Below are 23,301 nucleotides of genomic sequence, written 5' to 3'. Positions count from 1 at the left end.
TGTGTCTGGTCTCTCATCTCCAGCAGACGGATACCGTGAGGGGTTATTGGTAGTAGGCCTACAGTAGTGCAATGCATGAGTTCAATTGTGGTTCCACACACATCTATAGTGTAGAGGTGAATTGAATACAGTCAGGAACGGACTGGGACCAGAAATCGTCTCAGGAATTTCTGACACCGGACCTTTTTTTATACCTTTATTCCCCCATTATCAGCCCAATAAATACATTTTTGTGCAAAACCAACCAATTTCAACAGGCCCAGTAGGCTAAAGATGGCCCAGCCCATCTGGCATTTGCCAGAACTGCCCTATGGCCAGTCCGACTCTGAATACAGTCCAGGGTTGCTACCTACATAATTATAATTACAAATAAAATTCAAATAAATTAGACAAAAAAACTACAGATTGGGTCCATGCATATCTGATAATAGATAGAATATAATATAATTTAGGTCCAATAATTCAGACATGTTTTTTTTAAATTCTAGAATAAAATACGATAGAAAAATACCCTGCAGAAAAAGAAAATAATCCTTACTGTAGTTGTAAGTGGAGACCAGCCTCCTCGATAGCATCGTCACGTGACTTTCCATAGCAACGGGGAAATTGTCATCAGTTCCGCTCGGAAAGAAGTGTAGCAAGTACAGTCAGGTTTTACCAAGCCGGGCATTCGAATAGGACAGAATTCTATCGTCTGGTTCTATATTTGCATGTATTTGAGCAAGGCGGACAGTCTTCCGACCCGGAGTGCTCCGTTTATTATATGAAACTGCATCCCGAAATCATGAGTCACCTATACCCAGGGTAGGTGCCATTCTTTGGACATTTTCTACAGGTTGACGTTCCCTAGTGATGATAGAGGTTTTAGTAGGGCTTGTCTACAGACCCGAATGATAGGGTAGCCTACTTTTTGACAATTTATTATTAGACTTTATTATTCATGTTTGAAATATTTTCTTAATTCATTGGCTATTGGACTCTGTTTAAAAACAAATGCTTGACTTGGAATTGAGTGAACAATAAATATTAGTAGCGAATGGAGAGAACGGGACGCGAACTCGGTTCACCGGCGTGAAAGGCATAGCCTACACCCTACGCAGCTCGCCAATAGGCGTAACTGAATTGGTGGGAATTGTAACGAATTGTAATACAATATAAAAAGTTGTTAAGGACTTTATAGCTAATCATATTTTAGCAAATAGCAACTTAACCTTGGTCCAGCTACTGTCATTGCAACACCTTGACGGTTACGCCAAGAGATCCCGAACCTCTTGACGAGATCGACGGGGTGTTACGTTCAGGTCGCTACATTATCCCTTCCTTCGATAAAGCGCTTCTTCTATAAACTAAGTTCCTTGTGTATACGCCTCATGGCAAAAACAGTTTTTTTTTGTGAATTTTCAGGGGGTCACCCCAACCGGGACTTGAACGCTGGTCCAGTGAATGTCATCACCTTACTTTAGCCATTACACCAAGAGATCCGATCGTAACAAAAATCTCGAAGTGTTGTGTTAAAGGGATAGTTTACTTAAATTACAAAATACATATAAATTTCCGTATGACAGAAATCCATACTTTGGTTTTGTTTACCTGGCCACTGTTTCAAATGATAACTTTTTAGCACTTGTGGCACACATCTAATACAAGTCAATGGAAACAATATAAGCATTTTCACGCTTCATGTCCAAGTCGTCCTAAAGTATCAAATAAAATATTTCAATTATTTTGTTACTTTGAGATGATTTGGACTTGGAAGCGTGAAAATGCTTATATTGTTTCCATTGACTTGTATTGGAAATGTGAAATATGTAAAAAAAAAAAAAAAAAAAAAAAGATGTGGTCAGATTAACAAACCAAAGCAAGGATTGCCGTCGTACCTTGTCCGTATAGTGTTTACAGGGTAAGGAAACCAATATGTCATTTTATAATTTCGTGAATTATCCCTTTAAGTTCGCTGCAATATTATTATTAAGTAGCATATCTTAGATTGTATCTAAATCATTTGGCAACTCAGAATATCTTTGTATGGGATGACAATGTATCCCATGCTCTTGGACAAGCTCTGGTGACCCTACCCCGATGAGAAATCCGTACCGATGTTATTTAGAGCAGGAGAGAAAGACATGGGCACAAAAGGGCGCTTGGGTTAAGTGCGCTATCCATCCCTTAATTCCTAAGGTAATCAGACACGGGTAATAGAGCCAATAGTTGTGGGGAAACTGTAACGCTTTAGGAAATCAAGTCTGTGTTGGAAAGAGCTAGGCAGAATTGAAGTTGAACACATCCGAGGGTAGACCTGACACCATGACAGCCTAGTAAATGACAAAAACAACAACATGGAAGTTTTTTTTTTTTAAACTAATGGCGCAGATGATTAATTGACATTTAGTCTAGATGTTGTAATGATGAAATTAAGCATAATTGTTACTTTCAGAGGTGATGCAGACTGGTGAACCACTTTAATTCATTAGACAGGTATTCTCAATCCATAATACAACCCACTATAAAGGAGAACAGTCAAAATGAATTACGTTACTGATACATGACATATTAGGCACATTAAATGGATACAGTTCGTATGATGTTTTCACATAAAAAATAAATAGCCTTTCTGTCATAATGTAATAGGACTTGCCTTCTCTCTTTAGGCTACTTTCAGCCTACAACAGTCTGACAGACAAACACCTTACTGGATACTTCAACAACACCCGGATCAGGAGACATCTCCAGAGAGTTGGCCTGGTACGTCAAGTACACCAGTGGTTAACACTCATCAGCAATATTCCCCTCAGTTTGTATTAGTTGATGATGATGTAGCTTTGGTCCCGGGCGTTACAAGCCACACGTAACACCTTGGACCAGAGCAAATTATGATGATGGTGAGGCAATAAGGCACAAGACTACAGTCCTAGCTAAATTCTTTCTTGAGAAATTGCTCTTGCTAAGAAGCTATTTTTGTTTATTTTTGATCCATTCAATTAAAAACAATCACAGTAAGGTACCAAATTGTTACCCAGAAATGATTTGATATCGAGATAAAAACAGCTGAGCTGGACCTTTAATTAAAGCACATTTTCTGCAATTCAGCCTCCCGGATGGAGCAGTGGTCTCGGGCACTAGCTGTGCCACCAGAGACTCTAGGTTCGCGACCGAGAGGTCCATGGGGCGATGCACAATTGGCCTAGCGTCGTCCGGGTTAGGGAGGGTTTGGCCGGTAGGGATATCCTTGTCTCATCGCGCAGTAGCGACCCCTGTGGCGGGCCGTACGCAGTGCACGCTAACCAGGTCGCCTGGTGCACGGTGTTTCCTCCGACACATTGGTGCGGCTGTCTTCCGGGTTGTATGCGCGCTGTGTTAAGAAGCAGTGCGGCTTGGCTGGGTTGTGTTTTGGAGGGCGCATGGCTTTCGACCTTCATCTCTCCCGAGCCCGTACGGGAGTTGTAGTGATGAGACAAGATAGTAACTACTAACAATTGGATACCACAAAATTGGGGAGAAAAGGGGGTCAAAATTGTTTTTTTTTAAATCTGCAATTCTACTCATTTTGCCATGGAGTGGAGATCATGGCAAATTGAGTGGCTGTCAGTGACTGACATAGCGAGAGAAAAACTGCTGATGCACAAACACATTTTGAAATTGCACCTGGTGTATTCTACTATTCTTACTCTCAATAGTAAGTTGAGATCCAGACTTAGTTCCTGAGATATATATATAGTACCAATCAAAAGTTTGGACACGCCTACTAATTCAAGGGTTTTTCTTTATTATTTTGTACCTAGACCGTCATTGTAAATATGAATTTGTTCTTAACTGACTTGCCTAGTTAAATGAATATTTAAAAAATAACTTTCAATGTTCTTGATATTTTCAGGATTGACTGACCTTTATGTCTTTTCTCTTTGCTTATTTGAGCTGTTCTTGACATAATATGGACTTGGTCTTTTACCAAATAGGGTAAAGGTAGGTAATAGGGTAAAAATAGGGTATCTTCTGTATACCACCCGTACCTTGTCACAACACAACTGATTGGCTCAAATGCATTAAGAATGAAAGAAATTCCACAAATTAACTTTTAACATGGCACACCTGTTAATTGAAATGTATTCCAGGTGACTACCTCATGAAGCTGGTTGAGAGAATGCCAAGAGTGTGCAAAGCTGTCATCAAGGCAAACGGTGGCTACTTTGAAGAATCTCAAATATAAAATATATTTGGATTTGTTTAACACTTTTTTGCTTACTACATGATTCCATATGTGTTATTTCATAGTTTTGATGTCTTCACTATTATTCTACAATGTATTATACAACTCTTGAATGAGTAGGTGTGTCCAAACTTTTGACTGGTACAGTAATATATATACAGTGGGGCAAAAAAGTATTTAGTCAGCCACCAATTGTGCAAGTTCACCCACTTAAAAAGATGAAAGAGAACTGTAATTTTCATCATAGGTACACTTCAACTATGACAGACATAAAAAAAAATCCAGAAAATCACATTGTAGGATTTTTTATTAATTTATTTGCAAATTATGGTGGAAAATAAGTATTTGGTCAATAACAAAAGTTTATCTCAATACTTTGTTATATACCCTTTGTTGGCAATGACAGAGGTCAAATGTTTTCTGTAAGTCTTCACAAGGTGTTCACACACTGTTGCTGGTATTTTGGCCCATTCCTCCATGCAGATCTCCTCTAGAGCAGTGATGTTTTGGGGCTGTTGCTTGGCAACACGGACTTTCAACTCAAGATTTTCTATGGGGTTGAGATCTGGACCACTCCAGGACCTTGAAATACTTCTTACGAAGCCACTCCTTCGTTGCCCGGGCAGTGTGTTTGGGATCATTGTCATGCTGAAAGACCCAGCCACATTTCATCTTCAATGCCCTTGCTGATGGAAGGAGGTTTTCACTTAAAATCTCACGATACATGGCCCCATTCATTCTTCCTTTACACGGTTCAGTCGTCCTTGTCCTTTTGCAGAAAAACAGCCCCAAAGCATGATGTTTCCACCCCCATGCTTCACAGTAGGTATGGTGTTCTTTGGATGCAACTGAGCATTGTTTGTCCTCCATACACAACGAGTTGAGTTTTTACCAAAAAGTTATATTTTGGTTTCATCTGACCATATGACATTCTCCCAATCTTCTTCTGGATCATCCAAATGCTCTCTAGCAAACTTCAGACGGGCCTGGACATGTACTGGCTTAAGCAGGGGGACACGTCTGGCACTGCAGGATTTGAGTCCCTGGCGGCGTAGTGTGTTACTGATGCTAGGCTTTGTTACTTTGGTTCTGGGATTTTTGCTCACCGTTCTTGTGATCATTTTGACCCCACGGCGTGAGATCTTGCGTGGAGCCCCAGATCGAGGGAGATTATCAGTGGTCTTGTATGTCTTCCATTTCCTAATAATTGCTCCCACAGTTGATTTCTTCAAACTAAGCTGCTTACCTATTGCAGATGTAGTCTTCCCAGCCTGGTGCAGGTCTACAATTTTGTTTCTGGTGTCCTTTGACAGCTCTTTGGTCTTGGCCATAGTGGAGTTTGGAGTGTGACTGTTTGAGGTTGTGGACAGGTGTCTTTTATACTGATAACAAGTTCAAACAGGTGCCATTAATACAGGTAACGAGTGGAGGACAGAGGAGCCTCTTAAAGGTCTTAAAGGTCTGTGAGAGCCAGAAATCTTGCTTGTTTGTAGGTGACCAAATACTTATTTTCCACCATAATTTGCAAATAAATTCATTAAAAATCCTACAATGTGATTTTCTGGATATTTTTTTCTCATTTTGTCTGTCATAGTTGAAGTGTACCTATGATGGAAATTACAGGCCTCTCATCTTTTTAAGTGGCAGAACTTGCACAATTGGTGGCTGACTAAATACTTTTTTGCCCCACTGTATGTGTGTGTGTATGTATATATATATATATATATATACATACATACATACATACATACATACATACATACATACTGAGTGGACAAAACATTAACGATACCTGCTCTTTGTGAAAGCTATGATCCCTTATTGATGTCACTTGTTAAATCCACTTCAATCAGTGTAGATGAAGGGGAGGAGACAAGTTAAAGAAGGATTTTTAAGCTTTGAGACAATTGAGACATCGATTGTGTGTGTGTGCTATTCAGAGGGTGAATGGGCAAGTCAAAAGATTTAAGTGCCTTTGAAGTGGGTATGGTAGTAGGGGCCAGGCACACCGGTTTGTGTCAAGAATGGCAACGTTGCTGGGTTTTTCACGCTCAACAGTTTCCCGTGTGTGTCAAGAATGGTCCACCAGTCAAGCATTGGAGTCGACATGGGCCAGCATTCCCGGGGAACACTTTCGACACCTTGTAGAGTCCATGCCCCAATGAATTGAGGCTGTTCGCAGGGCAAAAACGGGGGTGGGGGGGATTAATATTAGGAAGGTGTTCTTAATGTTTTGGTCGGGCTAAGCGATCGCTGATTTCGCTATGCCTGTATGTCCATGATAATGATATTGATGCGTGATTTCGACTGGCTCATAAAAAGTTGTATCGTCTCGTTTGGGCACGGTTCACTCTATGTATGGTACTACACAGATCGAAATTCAAAAGTTAAACATTGTTTCTGAGGTTGGACAGGCAGACAGCGAGTCTTATATTTACCAACGCTGAACCAAACGAAATGCTACTGTAGGCTTTGAAGTAAGGGGAAATAATACCGAGTTGAGATAGCAGGCATAGGTGTGTCCGTGACGGCCAATACAGCGCGGCTTGGAACGCTGCTCGTCCAATCAGCATCCAGGATCCAAACAACCAGTTTTGTAATGATGATGATCATGATGTAGTGATGATGACTGAAGTGTATGGGAGACAGAATGGTAAGATAGTAAAAATCTTATTTTGAGGACCGTACAGGCTAACAATAACACTTCCTAATGTGATGTGTGATATTCTATCAGATCACCAGGAGTGGGCGGATTGTCCCAGACAAAGAGTACAGATACAATGTGATGCAGAGAGCGCACCAGAGGCATGTGAGGGAATGCCTGGCCCAGGCCATCTTCCATAAGGTGCTGGACATGGAGGTGAGAGAGGGAGTAGGGTGAAGTTGCCCCTAGATGCTGACCTTGGGTCAGTTTTGCATTCCCCCAACTAGTGTTTTTTTATTTTAGTAATTGTTTTTACCTTTATTTAACCAGGAAAGTCCATTGAGACCCAGAGTCTCTTTTTCAAGAGAGACCTGACCAAGAAGGCAGGAACAATCAATACATTAAATAATTAAAACATACAACAATAAGAACATGATTTAGCCTAAATAAAATTGCATTTACGCTCCTGAATATGACCCTGTCCTAGAGACCATGATCCCATTGTTCTGATCGGTGGGTTCTTCCTGCCTCTGCATGAAACGTAAACATTGTCCTTCTCATCCAGCGTCTCCATCAGATCGAGATCAAGAGGAAGTTGGAGGATTTTGCCCGGAGGGAGAGAGTGCATAAAATCAAGGTGCCTCATTTGGATATGAATATTCTGTATAACCTGTGACTCCTTTGAATGTATTGTATCAAACATAATCGTATGCAACCCAATGTCTCTCATGTATTTTGGAGGGAGTCGTGAGTAAAGGCATTATAACCATAGTCTTTGTCTTGGTGAAGGTGGAACGTTCCAAGAGGTACGAGGAGGAGATAATCCATATCCTGTCTCCACGGCCGCCCACGGGCCCCAGGGTCTCCCACGCACAGCATTCTGGCCCAGAGGGGGAGCACTCTGAATCCTCTGAATCTGTGAGTGATGCCTCTGAGACTATAGCAATTAAGGCAAATGCACAATAATAACAATTTTGATAATGATTGCTCAAAAGTCGCATTATTGTGACAAGGTAATGCCGGATAGTTGTGACAAAGGTTCGGAAAATAAGTATCAGTGTTGGCGATTATGATGTTTGTTTTTAAACTTGATCACGTTTGATGTTTTAAGAGTTATTGTTACAAGAGTTATACACATGTAGCAAATTGAACGTTGTTTCAACCACACAGAAGCCATGGAAAATGTATTTCATGTGTGGAGCTGATTCATGGCCTGCGCATCCCAAATGGCACTCTATTCCATATATAGGGATGGGTCCTGGTCAAAAGTAGTGCACTATATAGGGAATAGGGTGCCATTTAGGATGCAAACATAGCCGTACGTGCTGAGATAGTTGCCAGGTTGGTGTTGACATTCTAGTCAGCAGGTCTGAAGAACACTTCTCTCTTGTGTTTGCTCAATGTCTCGTTTAAGAGTGTATTCAATGTGAAGTGGTGGGATTACACAAGTTTATCTCCCGCTTTTGAAATGTAAGATGTGGTAGCTTAATGGCTGAATCAACATATGTCGAGGGGTGAACGCCTGCCTGGGTTTTTCTGGCTTTGATTGTTGTGTTTACTAGAAGTTAGATGGTGTCTCTTGACAAAATCTGCAAACAGATGTATGACAAGCATGTTGGGGCTTGTTACTATATAGTGTTGCAAAAATACTTCAAATATCATTAAAAGCACTTGGTTAAACATACACTGAACAAAATATAAATGCAACATGTAAAGTGTTGGGCCCATGTTTCATGAGCTGAATAAAAAAATCACAGACATTTTCCATATGCACAAAAAGCTTATTTCTCAACAACAAACAATTGCACAAATGTGATTGCATCCCTGTAAATGAGCATTTCTTCTTTGTCAAAATAATCTATCCACCTGACAGGTGTAGCATATCAAGAAGCTGATTAAACAGCTTGATCATTACACAGGGGGACCTTGTGCTGGGGGCAATAAATGGCCACTTTAAAATGTGCAGTTTTGTCACACAACACAATGCCACAGATGTCTCAAGTTTTGAGGGAACGTGCAATTGCCATGCTGACTGCATGAATGTCCACCAGAGCTGTTGCCAGAGAATTGAATGTTAATTTTTCTACCATAAGCTGCCTCCAACGTCGTTTCAGAGAATTTGGCAGTAAGTCCAACCGGCCTCACCCCGCAGACCCTGTGTAACCACGCCAGCCCAGGACCTCCACATCCGGCTTCTTCACCTGCAGGATAGTCTGAGGAGTTTTTATGTCTGTAGGAAAGCCCTTTTGTGGAGAAAAACTCCTTCTGATTGGCTGGGCCTGGCTCCCCAGTGGGTGGGCCTATGCCCTCCCAGACCCACCCAAGGCTGCGCCCCTGCCGAGTCATGTGAAATCCATAGATTAGGTCCTAATGTATTTATATAAATTAACCAATTTTCTTATATGAACTGTAACTCAGTAAAATCTTTAAAATTGTTGCATGTTGCATTTATATTTTTGTTCAGTGTAGTAAATTTGTAGATAAGAGCATGTTTAAAATATTGAAACATTTACTATGATGAGCATTTAACTGTCCATCAGAATAAAAAAAATAAACGTATCTTGCTTAGAATGTATGGTTGATGTGTGTGTGTGTGTGTGCTTCAGCCGGGCTCGTCTCGACCCAACACGGCTCCAGGGAAGATGCAGAGGCCGGTGCGTCTGAAGCCCATCCATAGTAACAGCACCACAGCCTCCCACAGACACACCTCCCCCTACAGGCCCCATGACTCCTCCAATGAAACGGACCAGCCTTTCAACTGCATTGTGAGACCACCAACGTCGACTGTATTATTTATAACACTATAGCACTCACACACGCACGCAGACACACACAGACTTACGGGTTTGGCCACCAGTGGAGTCTTTATCCGTTAGTCAGAATTCCATGCATGTTTTATTGCACTTGCTTGCCTTTGTATTCCCAGACCCGTATCCGGGCAACTTGTAATTGAAGCGTTATCACAGGAATTTTGTATTTTCTTTCCAGATGGACAAAGACTCCAGAAGACATTTGACCGGGACAGAGTTTTCCCGTGGTATATCCCCCTACCGCCTTCCAGTCATCAACAACTTTGTTACCCCAGTGCCACCACCGACTAAAAGGAAAGAGAGGGGCGGTTTTAAGGGTACCCCCAATGGCACTTTCAGGGGACGGAGACTGCGCCCCACCACGGCCCCAAGTGGTCCCGGAATGACGGAGGTCTCTCTCTTCTTTTCTCCCTTCCTCCCTCTCTGTCTCTTCAACCATAGTTCCCTCCACCCTTCAGATGACACATGGTAGAGTGTCCAACCATTCTATAGTCAAGTCTGATCAAATGCACACTACTTTATGGGGGTGCGGGTCGAAAAAAGTCGGTATAAAATAAATAAAATCCGCACACTCGTGAACTCCACCACGTACCTTTATTAATAAACAAACAGAGTTGTTGGAGACGTGCTTTGGTTATGAAATTCCACTTTTTTATGATATAAAATACATTTTACCAAGGCAAATATGATTATTCATGTTCTGAATTGTTCCGTGGGGTCTTTCTCTAACGTAATCATTAACATTATATCAAAGAAGTCAGATTTCCTAACCTAACACATCCGATAATAATCACTGAGCTCTGTTGGCATAGTGGTGCAGGGTTCTCGTAACAACTGTTGAGGATTTTACATTTCGGGATCGTCGTCTTCAAAATCGTTATCTGCGGGTTGCAAAGAGCTAAATTAGCATGACACGAGCTGAATTAAATGTAAAAGGCTTTGAAAATAAAAAGCTTGGTATAAGCTTGGTATGCTCTGTTAATATTTCACAGAGATACGCTTTATATTAAAAGCGTATACAACAATATGAAACTACTACATGTCATGTCTCAAACTCGATATCCATCTTACCTCTATATTGTTTTTATGTCCTGTGGATTCGAGAAGAAAGATGATGAGTTCAACGGGAAAGTGAGCCTGTCAGGTAGCCAGTAATTTAGCCTTAATTCTTGCACAGAATCCAGCCTAGCTGACGCGATGCAATTTTCCTGATTAAAAAAACAATGTTATTTTATCTGATAGAGAAATTAGGTTTGGACCATTGCTTTTCTTAGAGGATTATCTACATAATTAACATAATTCTACCCATTTTGATTGGACATTCTACACATGAGTTAAAAAAAAAATTCTCTACAATAAACACACAGTGATTTTTATGTCAGACCAAATCACACTTCTCTCAGATATACTATGCTTCAGTACCAGTGCACAGCTGCAATTTATAGTACAGTTTGATTACAAGGGCTCTCCAGATAGGCACAGTGACTGTAAGTTAGCTGCCCACTTCTATCATACCCAATAGAAACCATTCAGGTTTTATGGTGCTTACTTAGTGTAATATAATAATAATATAAGCAATTTAGCAAATGCTTTTATCTGAAGTGATTTACAGTCATGCGTATATACATTTTGAATGAATGGCCCCAGCGGGTACTTACTGGCCTAATTATTCCTTTGCAGTATTAAAAAGGCCGCAGGACACATTGAAAACAAATCTGTTTTTGCTTCCAGGACTCTACTCTCCCGCGGACCTCTGTGCAGAGCAAAGTATGTGTGAGCATGGTGTTCTTTGGGAAGACAGTGCACTTGTCACATGACCTGATGGACATGAGGGATGAGGTGAAGGTGTTCCAGCAGCACTGTGGGGGAGAGAACCTGTGTGTGTACAAGGGCAGACTCCAGGAGGGAGGTCAGTATGGGAACACGCAGGAAGGGAGGTCAGTGAGTGTGTGACAGACAGAGTCTGGTCTATTCGGTCTTGCCCAAATAAAAATAAAAAACACTTTTTTTTAATAGCACTTCATTTTTTTTCTAATCTCAAACCATTTGCATGCAGACTGCGTAAACATCCCATAAAATATGAAATACTACAATACAACGTATCCACTACCTCTATTTATTTTTTAGAGACGTTCCAGTTTGTGTCGCGGCGCCACCGTGGCTTCCCCTTCAGCCTGACGTTCTTTCTCAACGGGCTGCAGGTGGAGCGCCTCAGCTCCTGCTGTGAGTTCAAACACAGGAAGGGTTCCCGGCTAGGCGGCCGCCACGGACATTTTGGATTCTCCAGCACGGAGGGAGCCTCGCCCTGCTACAGGTGAGATACAGTAACAGCAGGATTTTAAAAGTACGTGTTACTGTCTGAGAATGGAGTGGTCATTTCGAAAGCAAATATGTTATCCTGAGTGTTAGAAAATGTATATTCAAACCAAACTCTTTTTTTTTAGCACCTCTATCTGAATTTGTCAATAAAACCCCAATTATGATGAAATCTCAGTGATACACGTTCAATGTCTGCAGTTTAATCAGGTCACAAGGATACAGTATGTGAGGCCTTTTTCATTTTCCAGGTGTATCATAGCCATGGGGTTAGACAAGAAGCCCACCCCTCATCCAAAGAGAGTCAAAGAGGAAATCATAGTCACCCGCCCTCTAAACACTGGGAAGGACACTGCAGGGGTGGAGGAGGAGATGATTGGTAAAGACAGTCACTCTCAACCAGAGCCTGAGACAACTCAGCCACAGGACATGGAGACAGAGATCAAAGAAGACATTCCAGAAGAGGAGGACAAACCAAAAGATGGTACACTGAGCTACACAGATGGAGACCTGAGAGTTATATCAATATTATATTGACATTTTGGTAATACTTTACTGTAGCCCCCCTTACATGCATTTATAAAGCCTTTATAACAGCTACAGTTGAAGTCGGAAGTTTACATACACTTAGGTTGGAGTCATTAAAACTAGTTTTTCAACCACTCCACAAATTTCTTGTTAACAAACTATAGTTTTGGCAAGTCGGTTAGGACATCTACTTTATGCATGACACAAGGAATTTTTCCAACAATTGTTTACAGACAGATTATTTCACTGTATCACAATTCCAGTGGGTCAGAAGTTTACATACACTACATTGACTGTGCCTTAAACAGCTTGGGAAATTCCAGAAAATTATGTCATGGCTTTAGAAGCTTCTGATGGGCTAATTGACATAATTTGAGTCAATCGGAGGAGGTGTACCTGTGGATGTATTTCAAGGCCTACTTTCAAACTCAGTGCCTCTTTGCTTGACATCATGGGAAAATCAAAAGAAATCAGCCAAGACCTCAGAAAAATAATTGTAGACCTCCACAAGTCCGGTTCATCCTTGGGAGCAATTTCCAAACGCCTGAAGGTACGACATTCATCTGTACAAACACTAGTCTGCAAGTATAAACACCATAGGACTACGCAGCAGTCATACCGCTCAGGAAGGAGACGTGTTCTGTCTCCTAGAGATGAACGTACTTTGGTGCGAAAAATGTAAATCAATCCCAGAACAAAAGCAAAGGATCTTGTGAAGATGAGTCCTATATCGACATGACCTGAAAGGCCGCTCAGCAAGGAAGAAGCCACTGCTCCAAAACCACCATAAAAAAAGCCAGACTACGGTTTGCAACTGCACATGGAGACAAAGATCGTACTTTTTTTTTTTGAAATGTCCTCTGGTCTGATGAAACAAAAATAGAACTGTTTGGCCATAATGACCATTGTTATGTTTGGAGGAAAAAGGGGGACGCTTGCAAGCCGAAGAGTACCATCCCAACCATGAAGCACAGGGGTGGCATCATGTTGTGGGGGTGCTTTGTGGGGGTGCTTTGCTGCAGGAGGGACTGGTGATCCTAACTGACCTATGACAGGGAATTTTTACTAGGATTAAATGTCAGGAATTGTGAAAAACAGAGTTTAAATGTATTTGGCTAAGGTGTATGTAAACTTCCAACTTCAACTGTACATGAAGACATAACATCCATCATAGGCTGTCATAAACAAGGCATATGTTACCAATATTTTTGTGAAAATTATTAATAATACCTAGTCAGTTGTCCAACTGAATGTACTCAACTGAAATGTGTCTTCGGCATTTAGCCCAACCCCTCTGAATTAGAGAGGTGCGCGGGGCTGCCTTAATCAACATCCATGTCTTCAGCACTCAGGGAACAGTGGGTTAACTGCCTTGCTCATGGCAGAAAGACACATGTTTACCTTGTCAGCTCAGGGATTTGATCCAGCAACCTTCTGGTTATTGGCCCAATACTCTAACCACTAAGCTACCTGCCACCCCATAATAGAAGCATAGTCATTGCTCTGTCTAACACTCTATGGTACAAGATTAAAATCATAATAATAAGATAGTTAATCATGTTAAGAATCGTTTTTTATGCTATGGAGTCATAAGGCGCTATTTGTTTTTCCCAACAGACTATGAAGAGGACTTTGAGGCGGATGACGAGGGGCAGGCTGAGGACAGAGGAGAAGAGAAAGACAAGAAAAGTGTTCCTCCCTCCAGGGAAAGAGAAGGAGAGGATAGAGAGAAATGCGACCAGTCTGACAGTGAGGACGATGACAAAGTTGGTTAGTTAATAATCTTGAAAAATCTTGATTTATAATCAAAGGAAAATGAATTAATAGAAGAGTTTACACCCCAATCCAAATATAGTCCACTTCATACATTCATTGTTGATTTCAAACCAAATATATCACACTTCATCCCTTCATCGTAGATCTCAATCCAAATATAGTCCACCTCATCCATTCATCGTAGATCTGAATCCAAATATAGTCCACCTCATCCATTCATCGTAGATCTGAACCCAAATATAGTCCACCTCATCCATTCATCGTAGATCTTAGCTCTTTAAATGATAAATGTTTTTATTCCTTTGTCTCCTGTTAACACTGTCTCCCTTGTAGAAGAGAGAAGGTCAAGGTCGAGGTCAGACTCCAGCTCCTCCGGAAGTGACATGGATGACAGTGAGGCTGAGGCCAAGGAGGACCAAGCAGTCAACCAGGCAGCTGACCTAGAGGAGGCTCTTCCCCAGGCTGAACAGGCAAAAGACACCCCCACCACCATAGCACCTGATCCAGACCAACCACTCACAGAGGATCCCACCACAGCAACAGAGAGCAGCTCTCCTACCCCACCCCAGACCACCTCGACTGGGGAGGAAGACACAGGGACCTTGGGGTACAGCCCTGGGGACAGCACAGCGAGACCCACAGAGCTTGAGGTGTCAGACACAAGTGGGCTGTCGGAGGAGGGGAAAGGGAATGATGATGGGAGTGCTGAGGCTAAGGAGGAAGACGACAAGGAGAGTGGGGCTAAGGCGGAGGGTGAGTCGACACAGGAGGAGGAGCCTGAGAGGGGTAAGTATGTACCGTCACATCCAGACTCGCCTGAGTGAGAGCTGTACCCCTCCCCTCCCCGGGGGCCTTTTCCATAATCAGAGCTGTTAGTTTTTCTATATAATAGATTAGTTGAGTTTGATATATTTCCATGTATACAGGCCTTTACATAAGAATCCATCGATTTTAATTCTGAGTATTGTGAGATAACAGGTCAGTTCGGATGGTGGAAAAGGTGATTCTGTGTGTTGCTTGGGAGAAACCATTTCCTGCTGCATTTTGGACCTGCCTGTCCTTTTCTCATTCGCCTTCACGCCATTGTAATTGTGATGATAAATAAGATGGCTGTTGGAGCTAAGTGGGAACATGCTTTTTTTGGTCTCATCTGTGTTTGTATTCAAGTGCGTGCCGGTGTTTTTGGACTTTAATTTGATAAACATTGTAATGTACAGATGTAGGATTTTAATTTGAGCCAGTTTGCTACAGCAGGAAAATAATCCTTAAACAACAGGAAATGTGAATTATTATGTGGATTATAATTCAAGGTTCCTTTTTGTCGTTTAAATTTCAAAATGGAAATTACGAACTTCAGGAGGATTTTTAAACCTCAAATACACCTCAAATAAGTTTTACATTTCCTGGATTGCAGGAAAGTTCTCCTGCAACAGCGTGATCAAATAAAGATCCTAGATCTGTAGAATGCCTCTGAGGAATTTGTATTACTTCACCGTAGTTCTTCCTCAGAATTGGTTGAACAGATTCTTAATGAACTACTTTGTACTGTATACCTGACAAATTATGTCTGAAAATACTGAGCTGAGGATTGTGAATGTCTGTTTTGGGTTTGCTCTCCTGCGTTATTTGTTAAGTTGATGTAATTTTGGCCAACACAAAATATATATTTTTTATTTGTTTGGGCCCATGAACTTTATCTCTGTATTGCTTTTTGCTTGTTTATTTAGCAGGTTAGCGTTTTTTGTCATGAATCTTGTTCTGGGGGCAGCTCTGTAGAGTGGTCACTAGCTGGCACGGCCACAAACTGATAAAATCAGATTTTAAACATAACCATGACATTAACCACACTGCTAACCCTAATGCCTAAAACCCTAACCTTAAATTAAGGCCAAAAAGCAAATGTTTGTTTTCATGAATTTGTACAATATAGCTGGTTTTTACTTTGCAGCTGGCCTATCTAGCAGAAATTGGTCAGTTCTGCCTCCAGGGCCAGATTCATGACAATAAATGTCAACCTGCATTTATTTCATGCATGCTGAACATCTAAATGTGATATACATTATACTATTCTCCTTCAATTGGCTAATGTAAATATTAAAATGAGTCTCTCTCTGAAATGAAGTTTCATTTTACTTTGTTCTGTCTAATGTCCAATCATTGCTTTCAGTTTATTTTGTTTTAATGGCTCCTCATGATGTTCTTTTTGTATATGATTATACTGCTTGTGTTTGTTGACATGTAAAGGTCATTCATTGCATGCTTCACGTCTCTGTCTCCTTCCCACGCCAAACCCAAGCCAAGTCTGTGCAGGAGAAACTAGCAGAGGCCATTTTTAAGGAGGCTCAGAGTCACTCAGAGCCAGAGCTGAGTGACACCAGCACTGAGACGGAGGAAGACCCCACTGAGAAAAACCAACAACCGGACACCATTGGTAAGAGCTCCAGTTATTTGTCCTTAATTAACACCTGCACAGTATATTTTGTGTGTGAGAAAACGTCATTAGTCACTCACCTACCGCCTATTTTTTTCCCGCAGGTACGGAACCAGAGCAAGCCGGGGCTTTTACTCTGGAGCGTCAGATCAGTACAGAGGAAGTGAAGTGTGAGGAAAGTTCACTCAGTGCACAGGAAATTACCTCACAGAGTTCTGCCGAGGGAAAAGAAGTCGGGACTGAGCTGAAGGAAGAGGAGGAAGATGGTGCACCGGAGTCTGAACAGATAACTGAAGAAACCAGTGGTGTGACAGAGGCGAAAGAGGAGGATCCAAAAGCCAGTCCGGAGACGGATGATCAAGAGGAGGCAGACAGCAAAGTAGAAACAAAGGGGAAAGAAGAGGGTGAAGAAACTAAGGGCAACCAGGAAGAAGATGAGGCTGTGGATCTTCAGGCGGGCGAGCCAGCTAAAGCAAGTGATTCTGTAACTAGTAAAGAGCAGCAGGAAGAGAAAAACACAGCAGATCCTGACATACCACCTAGTGAGTCAGAGGAGATGAAAAGCACCAAAGATGAGTCATCTGCACCAGAAGAACCAGGGAGCAAGACTGAGATAGAAACAGCTGTGACGGATGAGGCAGGGACTGAGGTGGCAGAGAGTGAAGCAGTAGAGATGAAAGCAAAGCCCATTGCGGATTCAGAGTCCCATAGCCATAAAGAGATGCCTATAACTGACAGGGACAGGCAGGGAGATGGGGAGGAGGACACGGTTGGAGGCACAGAGATAGAAGTCACAGCAGATAATTCAAGCAGCGTGTCAGAGAAAAGTGGAGATACTACTGTCTGTGCTGAAAAGACAGCAGAGGGAGCTGAGAAGAGTGAGGATGCACCTGGAGAAACCGAAGCCAAACTTGAGAGTGACACAGGGGAGGCTATGAAGGAAGACAAACGAGAAAAAGAAGCTGGTCCGGATGAAGTTGGAGGAGAAACTACTACAGAGGATAAGGCAAGTGATAAGGTAGAAAAGTATTTTGCCCAAATTGAAGAAGGGAAAGTAAAGGACGGTGAAACGACTGGAAATGATAAGAAAGAAGAAAAGCAAGAGACTGAGGAAGTAAATACTGGAGAAGCTAAGAGAGATGAAGAGAAAGTTAGTGAGGGTAAGGTAGACAGAAGTGAGAAAGATGGGGAGGATAACGCAGAAGAGGGGACACAGGGTGGAGAAAATGCTCAGGGGAATAAGGCAGAGGAGGGAGAAACAGATGACAGCAAAAAGGCAGCAGAAGTAGAAGATAAGGTGGAGTGTGAAGAGAAGGTTGGACAGGCAGAAAAGGAAGACGATGATGGAGAGGAAATTGTAAAAGAAGAGGGCAAGCTAGAACATGGGGAAATGGTTGAAGAAAATAAAGTAGCAAAAATATCTGAGCATGAAACAGGAGAGAAAGAGGGAGAGGAAGTAGTTGAGGAAAATGTTGTGGATGCAAAGGAAGCCAGTAAACTTAAAGCAGAGGAAGGAGAAAACATGACAACAACTGAGGTCAAAGTTGAAGAGACTGAGATCAAAGACAATGTTCAAGAATCTGTATGTGATGCGGACGAGAATGATGAACTTGATGTAGAGAGTGGCTCAGCTCCAATTGTTGGAGATAGCACTGCGGCCAGAGAAGAGACCCTAGTCAGCAGGAAAGAAACAGAGAAAAAGGACAGTGAGGTAGATTCTGAAAATGGAGAGACAGCTGCAGCCTCTGAAGTTCAGAGTGACACCGCAAGAGGGGAGACAGAGTCCACAAACCAAGATACCCAAGGCAAAAACAAGGTAGATGAAAAGGACAAGGGGGCAGAAACAAAGACAGATGACCTAAACAAGGTGGAGACAGAGGAAGATCCTAAAGACCAGGAAGAGGCAAATGACAAATGTGAAAATACCAAAGTAGATCAGGATGCAGACACAGAAGACAAAGAATCTAAGGCTGAGGAATATAACAGAGATAGCCATGCTGGTTCACACGTAGGGGACCCAGAGCCAGTTAACACTGGGGCTGAATCCAAAGAAGAGGCTATGTCAGAGAATGCTAATAAGGAGACTAAGAATGTCAAGGAGATAGAGGCGTCTGTAGAGTCTCAAGAGCAGTCTGAACTAAAAACTCAGTCAAAGGACCGAATTGTAGATGCTACACTTGAGAGTGCAGATAAGAACCAAGATACAAGCACAGATCACTTGGATGATGGCAAAGAGAAAGTTAGTGATGGTACTACAGAGGTGATTGTTGTTTCTGAAGAGACACAAGCTCCAGCTTCAGAACCCAGAGCTATGGAGCTAGAAGATACCACAGAGACTGAATCAGATCTGAAGGAAAAAGAACGTAAAACGGAAGACGAATCCACAGAAGGGGCAAGCAAGCCATCTGAAGAAGGAGCCAGCGTTGTCCTCAAACCTCAGTCAGAAACACAACAAAAAGAAAGCACTGCATCAGGTAAAGACGCTAATGTACTTGAGGAAAGTGTTAAAGCTGAGGACCATGCTGCAACTCCAGAGACCTTGGAGAAAGGAGACAATAGGGATCTTGTAACTAACTGGGTGAATGTACATCAATCCTCAAAGTTCTTTGAGACATTCATAGAGCCCCTAGATGACTTTACTTCTGACAATGTCATCAGTGAGTCTAATTCGGATGCCAGGGCTATAGCGCCAACACACGTGACCGAAATTTCCAGACCAGAGAGACCTACTAAAACGGCAAAGACACCAGACCCGAAACCTGACGATCATGATACCAATGCTTCGGAGAGGAGCGCAGCTGTTGGAGGCGGAGCTGGCACCATTGTTGAGAGTATAGTTACAGAACTTAAAGAGGCAGCCCCATCCACAAAGGATGACAATGAGTCAAACAGTAATAACAAGGTGGAAGTGATCCAGTCAGATCTCAGTAGTACTCACTCAAGAGACGATGACGCCAGTGAAACTGGGCTAACGAAATACTCTCTCGAGGTGGAAGAGGGAACAGAAGTCACTCTCTTCACACTCTCTGCTGAACTTGAAGACAGCAGTAGAGAAGACACAGCTGGGCCACGGGAGGAGGGTCAGGGTTATTCAGAGGAGCTCAAACAAACAACAGGGATGTCTGAGGATGACAAGGACAAAGATATGACAATGCAGGGAGAAACTGATCTGACAGAAATGTCCAAAACTGATGTTGAAAGGATACAGGGCTCTAACCATTCAGCTGCCAGTGGCAGGCCTGAAAAGATCATTGAGGATCCAGCAGAGACTGAAGAAACCAAAGACAATTCTGGGTTGGACGGGCAACAAACATTGCAAGAGATAACCGTCCTGACAACGCTTTCCAAAAATGGAGATGAAACACAGGAGCAGTCTGAGAGTCCAGAGAATCACTCTGAATCTGGCACAACGTCAAGAGAACCAGAAGACACCAAAGATACAAAGGAACCGAAAGAGCAAGAGGCTGCAGAGGTTACAGAAATAACAGAGCTAAGAGCCATTTCTAAATCTGAGAATGAGAGCCAGGAATACTCCCAAAGTGTACAGCTCCGTTCTAAACAACTGGATGGAAGCAGGAGGGGAGACAAAGAAGATCTACAGCTGATTGACCAGCTGAGCACCTGCTCAGTGGAAGACTCTTCGCTGTTTGGCCACACCTCATACCCTCTGTTGACAACTGCACCAACTGACAGTAACTATTAGAAAGCAACAGGCTGGCACAAGGGTAAGCTGCACAATTATTCAATTTCTATATATCTGAGATTTGTTGATATCTGAACAAGAAAGTAAAATAACACATAGGCCTTTTATTTGGAATGACGTTTGCTCTATCTATATTACAAAGCACACGAGACAATCAGATGACTGCAGGCTGACCAGGAAGGATATTCTTCGACATCACATTCTTTCCGGAGTTGCGTTATTCTTGAGAGGGACTTGCTGTAATGGTTCTCATGAGAGGACACTGCAGGAACAGTCGCTCCACAATTGTGAATACATGTTTGAGTTTACTAAGAGCTTTAATGATTTCCCCCTTTTTTTTTTACCAACAAAAAAAGTCTGGGTCATGAAAATGTGTCTTTATAAAAGGTTTTGATAGTAGCATAGATGTTTACAACCATCCCTTTTTGGGGACAAACAGTGAGGCCTTGTCTGCTGGAGGTATCAAGCACAGGTGCTGTCACCAGCCCCCTGTAAACAGATACCCCTCAATTCACGCTGCACAAATAAATAAATCATTCATAGTCGTTAAGCCTTGTGGAGGCCAGCTTGCCCCAAAGCACCTTAACACACTTCGCAAGGCATGGTCGTGTGATGATTGGTTTGGAGAGAAAATAAAATACCACTGACTTAAAGCACTACAACACTTTTGCGTTGATGACAAAGACCTGATTGGATAATAGTTTGGCACGGGCGAGGAAATACAGTTGGCTCTTTATACTGGATGTATAACCTTAATTACACAGATAATGTTCATTGTTTATACACAGAAAGAAGATGTATGAGATATATTTCCATATTTTACATGGTGATAACTCTCCAGAGATTTGTTTCACTTTATCTGTAACGTATACATGATCTGTTGTCACAAATTGTATCCCTGCATTTCCATTCAACTTTCTAAGTGATTACAATGTATTGCTTTCGAGAATTTTCGAATCCAATTTAATGGACATGCATTGAAATCAAATTCACCCAGTTCATTTGAAAATATTGAATGTCATACATAAAACATACAATGAATGCCTGCTGTACACAACTACATAAACAGTAATAATAAAGACTTGCCTAGTTAAATAAAGGTTAAATAAAAGGTCAAAGGTCAAACAAACAGTAATAATAGTTGGAGAAATTGTGAAATGTCCTATGTAGGAAACAGTTTGTGTCAAAATGTGTTGCTGCTAACACATCTAATACCTGTATCATTCTTGGTTCAATTATTTATTCAGTTGGGGCGGCAGGGTAGCCTAGTGGTTAGAGCGGTGGACTAGTAACCGGAAGGTTGGAAGTTCAAATCCCTGAGCTGACAAGGTACAAATCTGTCGTTCTGCCCCTGAACAGGCAGAGTTAACCCACTGTTCCTAGGCCGTCATCTTCAGTTGCCATTCATTATGAATCCTGTATTTAATAATGGTGTTTATTGTCACAAACAGCAAATGTGTGCAGTGAAATGTTGTGTTTTACAGGGTCAGCCATAGTAGTACGGCGCCCCTGGAGCAAATTAGGGTTAAGTGACATTGCTCAAGGGCACGTCGACTGATTTTTCACCTTGTCGGCTCGGGTATTCAAACCAGCGACCTTGCAGTTACTGACCCAACGCTATAACCACTAAGCTACCTGTCGCCTAGTTTGGCATAGTTTGGTTAGGATTCTTCCTGTTTACGTATAAATTGTTTACGTATATATCATATCAATGTCAAATCATCTAGAATGAAACTCAATGTGATTTCTCTATTTTATTGAAAAATAAAAGCAAAAATTGACTGAGCATTCTGAGGCTGAAATATGGTTTTACGGAATGCAATACTATTTTCAAAACCCCCCAAAATGGCCAAATGATTTACAAGACATAAAAACCAACTAAAATCGAATCAAACAGTTCAACACCATGAACAGAGAGAACGGAGTAGATAGCTTTAGGAATACAGATAACGATGTAGATTATTCTTCTTTCACCCAAAGTGAACGCTCAAGACTAGATAAACCGATATGTCTATGTGATAAACGTATAAAAAAAGGTTATGGCCTTATGAATGTTCATTCCTATGCCTCTAACCATTTCCGTCAGTGGGTGGAAACGGCATATTCCTCCTCAGTTCATCCAGAGATGGACCTTGGGAATCATGTCATCCTCGTTATAAGGTTGTAATGTACTTCCCACTCTAGAATGCCCTTCTAGCCAGTCAGAAACTAGTATTGAACAATGCCATGGCTTAAAGAATAAATAACCCCGACTTACACCACTTACTTTAAAGCTGAGTTGCGCTAAAGGTGTTTGCCTTGGCGCATTTGTTATTGTCTCTGTTTTGTTTATCAAACGGAGGAAGTGTGTATCCAGTGCCGTGGCACTCTGCTGTTCTATCCTGTGTGCAAGGGTGTCAGAGGAAAAGAAAACAGCGGTGGTTGTCTGAACGTCTTTGTTGTTGTAATATCGCAAACGGACGTGGCAGTGTCACCGCAACGGATACCAACTTTAAAGGAGATTAAAACGACAATCTGCACCATAGGGTTGGGGTAACAGAGGGCACATCGAGGGAACAGAGGGCACATATATAACATACTAATCAGGGGAAATGAGAACCAGGTGTGTGTGTCATCAGACAAGAGGGGGGGGGGGGGGGGATTCCGTGACAAACATGACACCCCAGGACCTCTCACTTTCACGTTGAGTAAAAATACAATTTATTTATGACACTTTTGATCTACTGCCAGGACATTTCTAACGGACAGACACACTTCAGCAGTAGAGCACATATACACACATTCAACTCCAGTTACTGTGTTCCTGGAGACCGTTGCCAGGCTCACTGCTCTCTATTCCCTTCTCTCTGCACACACACACACACACACACATACACAGGGCTGGCCACC

At 42.0% G+C, this 23,301-nt stretch overlaps 1 protein-coding gene across 1 annotated transcript; it reads left to right on the top strand.

The window, feature by feature from the left end:
• Window positions 1–616: 616 nt before the first annotated feature.
• erich3 (glutamate-rich 3) lies at window positions 617–22,190 on the top strand. The gene is made up of 15 exons (XM_021603359.2): window positions 617–804; window positions 2,649–2,742; window positions 6,939–7,064; window positions 7,414–7,485; window positions 7,638–7,766; window positions 9,455–9,613; window positions 9,837–10,049; window positions 11,390–11,567; window positions 11,786–11,972; window positions 12,226–12,458; window positions 14,120–14,272; window positions 14,612–15,064; window positions 16,575–16,709; window positions 16,814–20,434; window positions 20,555–22,190. Exons 1-14 carry the CDS (start codon window positions 764–766, stop codon window positions 20,410–20,412), a joined length of 5,772 nt encoding a protein of 1,923 aa, XP_021459034.2. The 5' UTR covers window positions 617–763; the 3' UTR covers window positions 20,413–20,434; window positions 20,555–22,190.
• The last annotated feature ends 1,111 nt before the right edge of the window (window positions 22,191–23,301 follow it).

The sequence above is a fragment of the Oncorhynchus mykiss genome, chromosome 5 (assembly GCF_013265735.2).
Source record: "Oncorhynchus mykiss isolate Arlee chromosome 5, USDA_OmykA_1.1, whole genome shotgun sequence".
NCBI lineage: Eukaryota > Metazoa > Chordata > Actinopteri > Salmoniformes > Salmonidae > Oncorhynchus > Oncorhynchus mykiss.
The sequence above is the reverse complement of the archived record's forward strand: the minus strand, read 5'-3'. Positions and strand labels throughout refer to the sequence as shown.

Coding starts and splice junctions, on each gene's coding strand:
- erich3 (XM_021603359.2), top strand. CDS start 764: ATGAAACTGCATCCCGAAATCATGAGTCACCTATACCCAGG. Junction 10,050..11,389: donor GTGGTCCCGGAATGACGGAG/GTCTCTCTCTTC, acceptor TTTTGCTTCCAG/GACTCTACTCTCCCGCGGAC. Junction 12,459..14,119: donor GGAGGACAAACCAAAAGATG/GTACACTGAGCT, acceptor TTTTCCCAACAG/ACTATGAAGAGGACTTTGAG.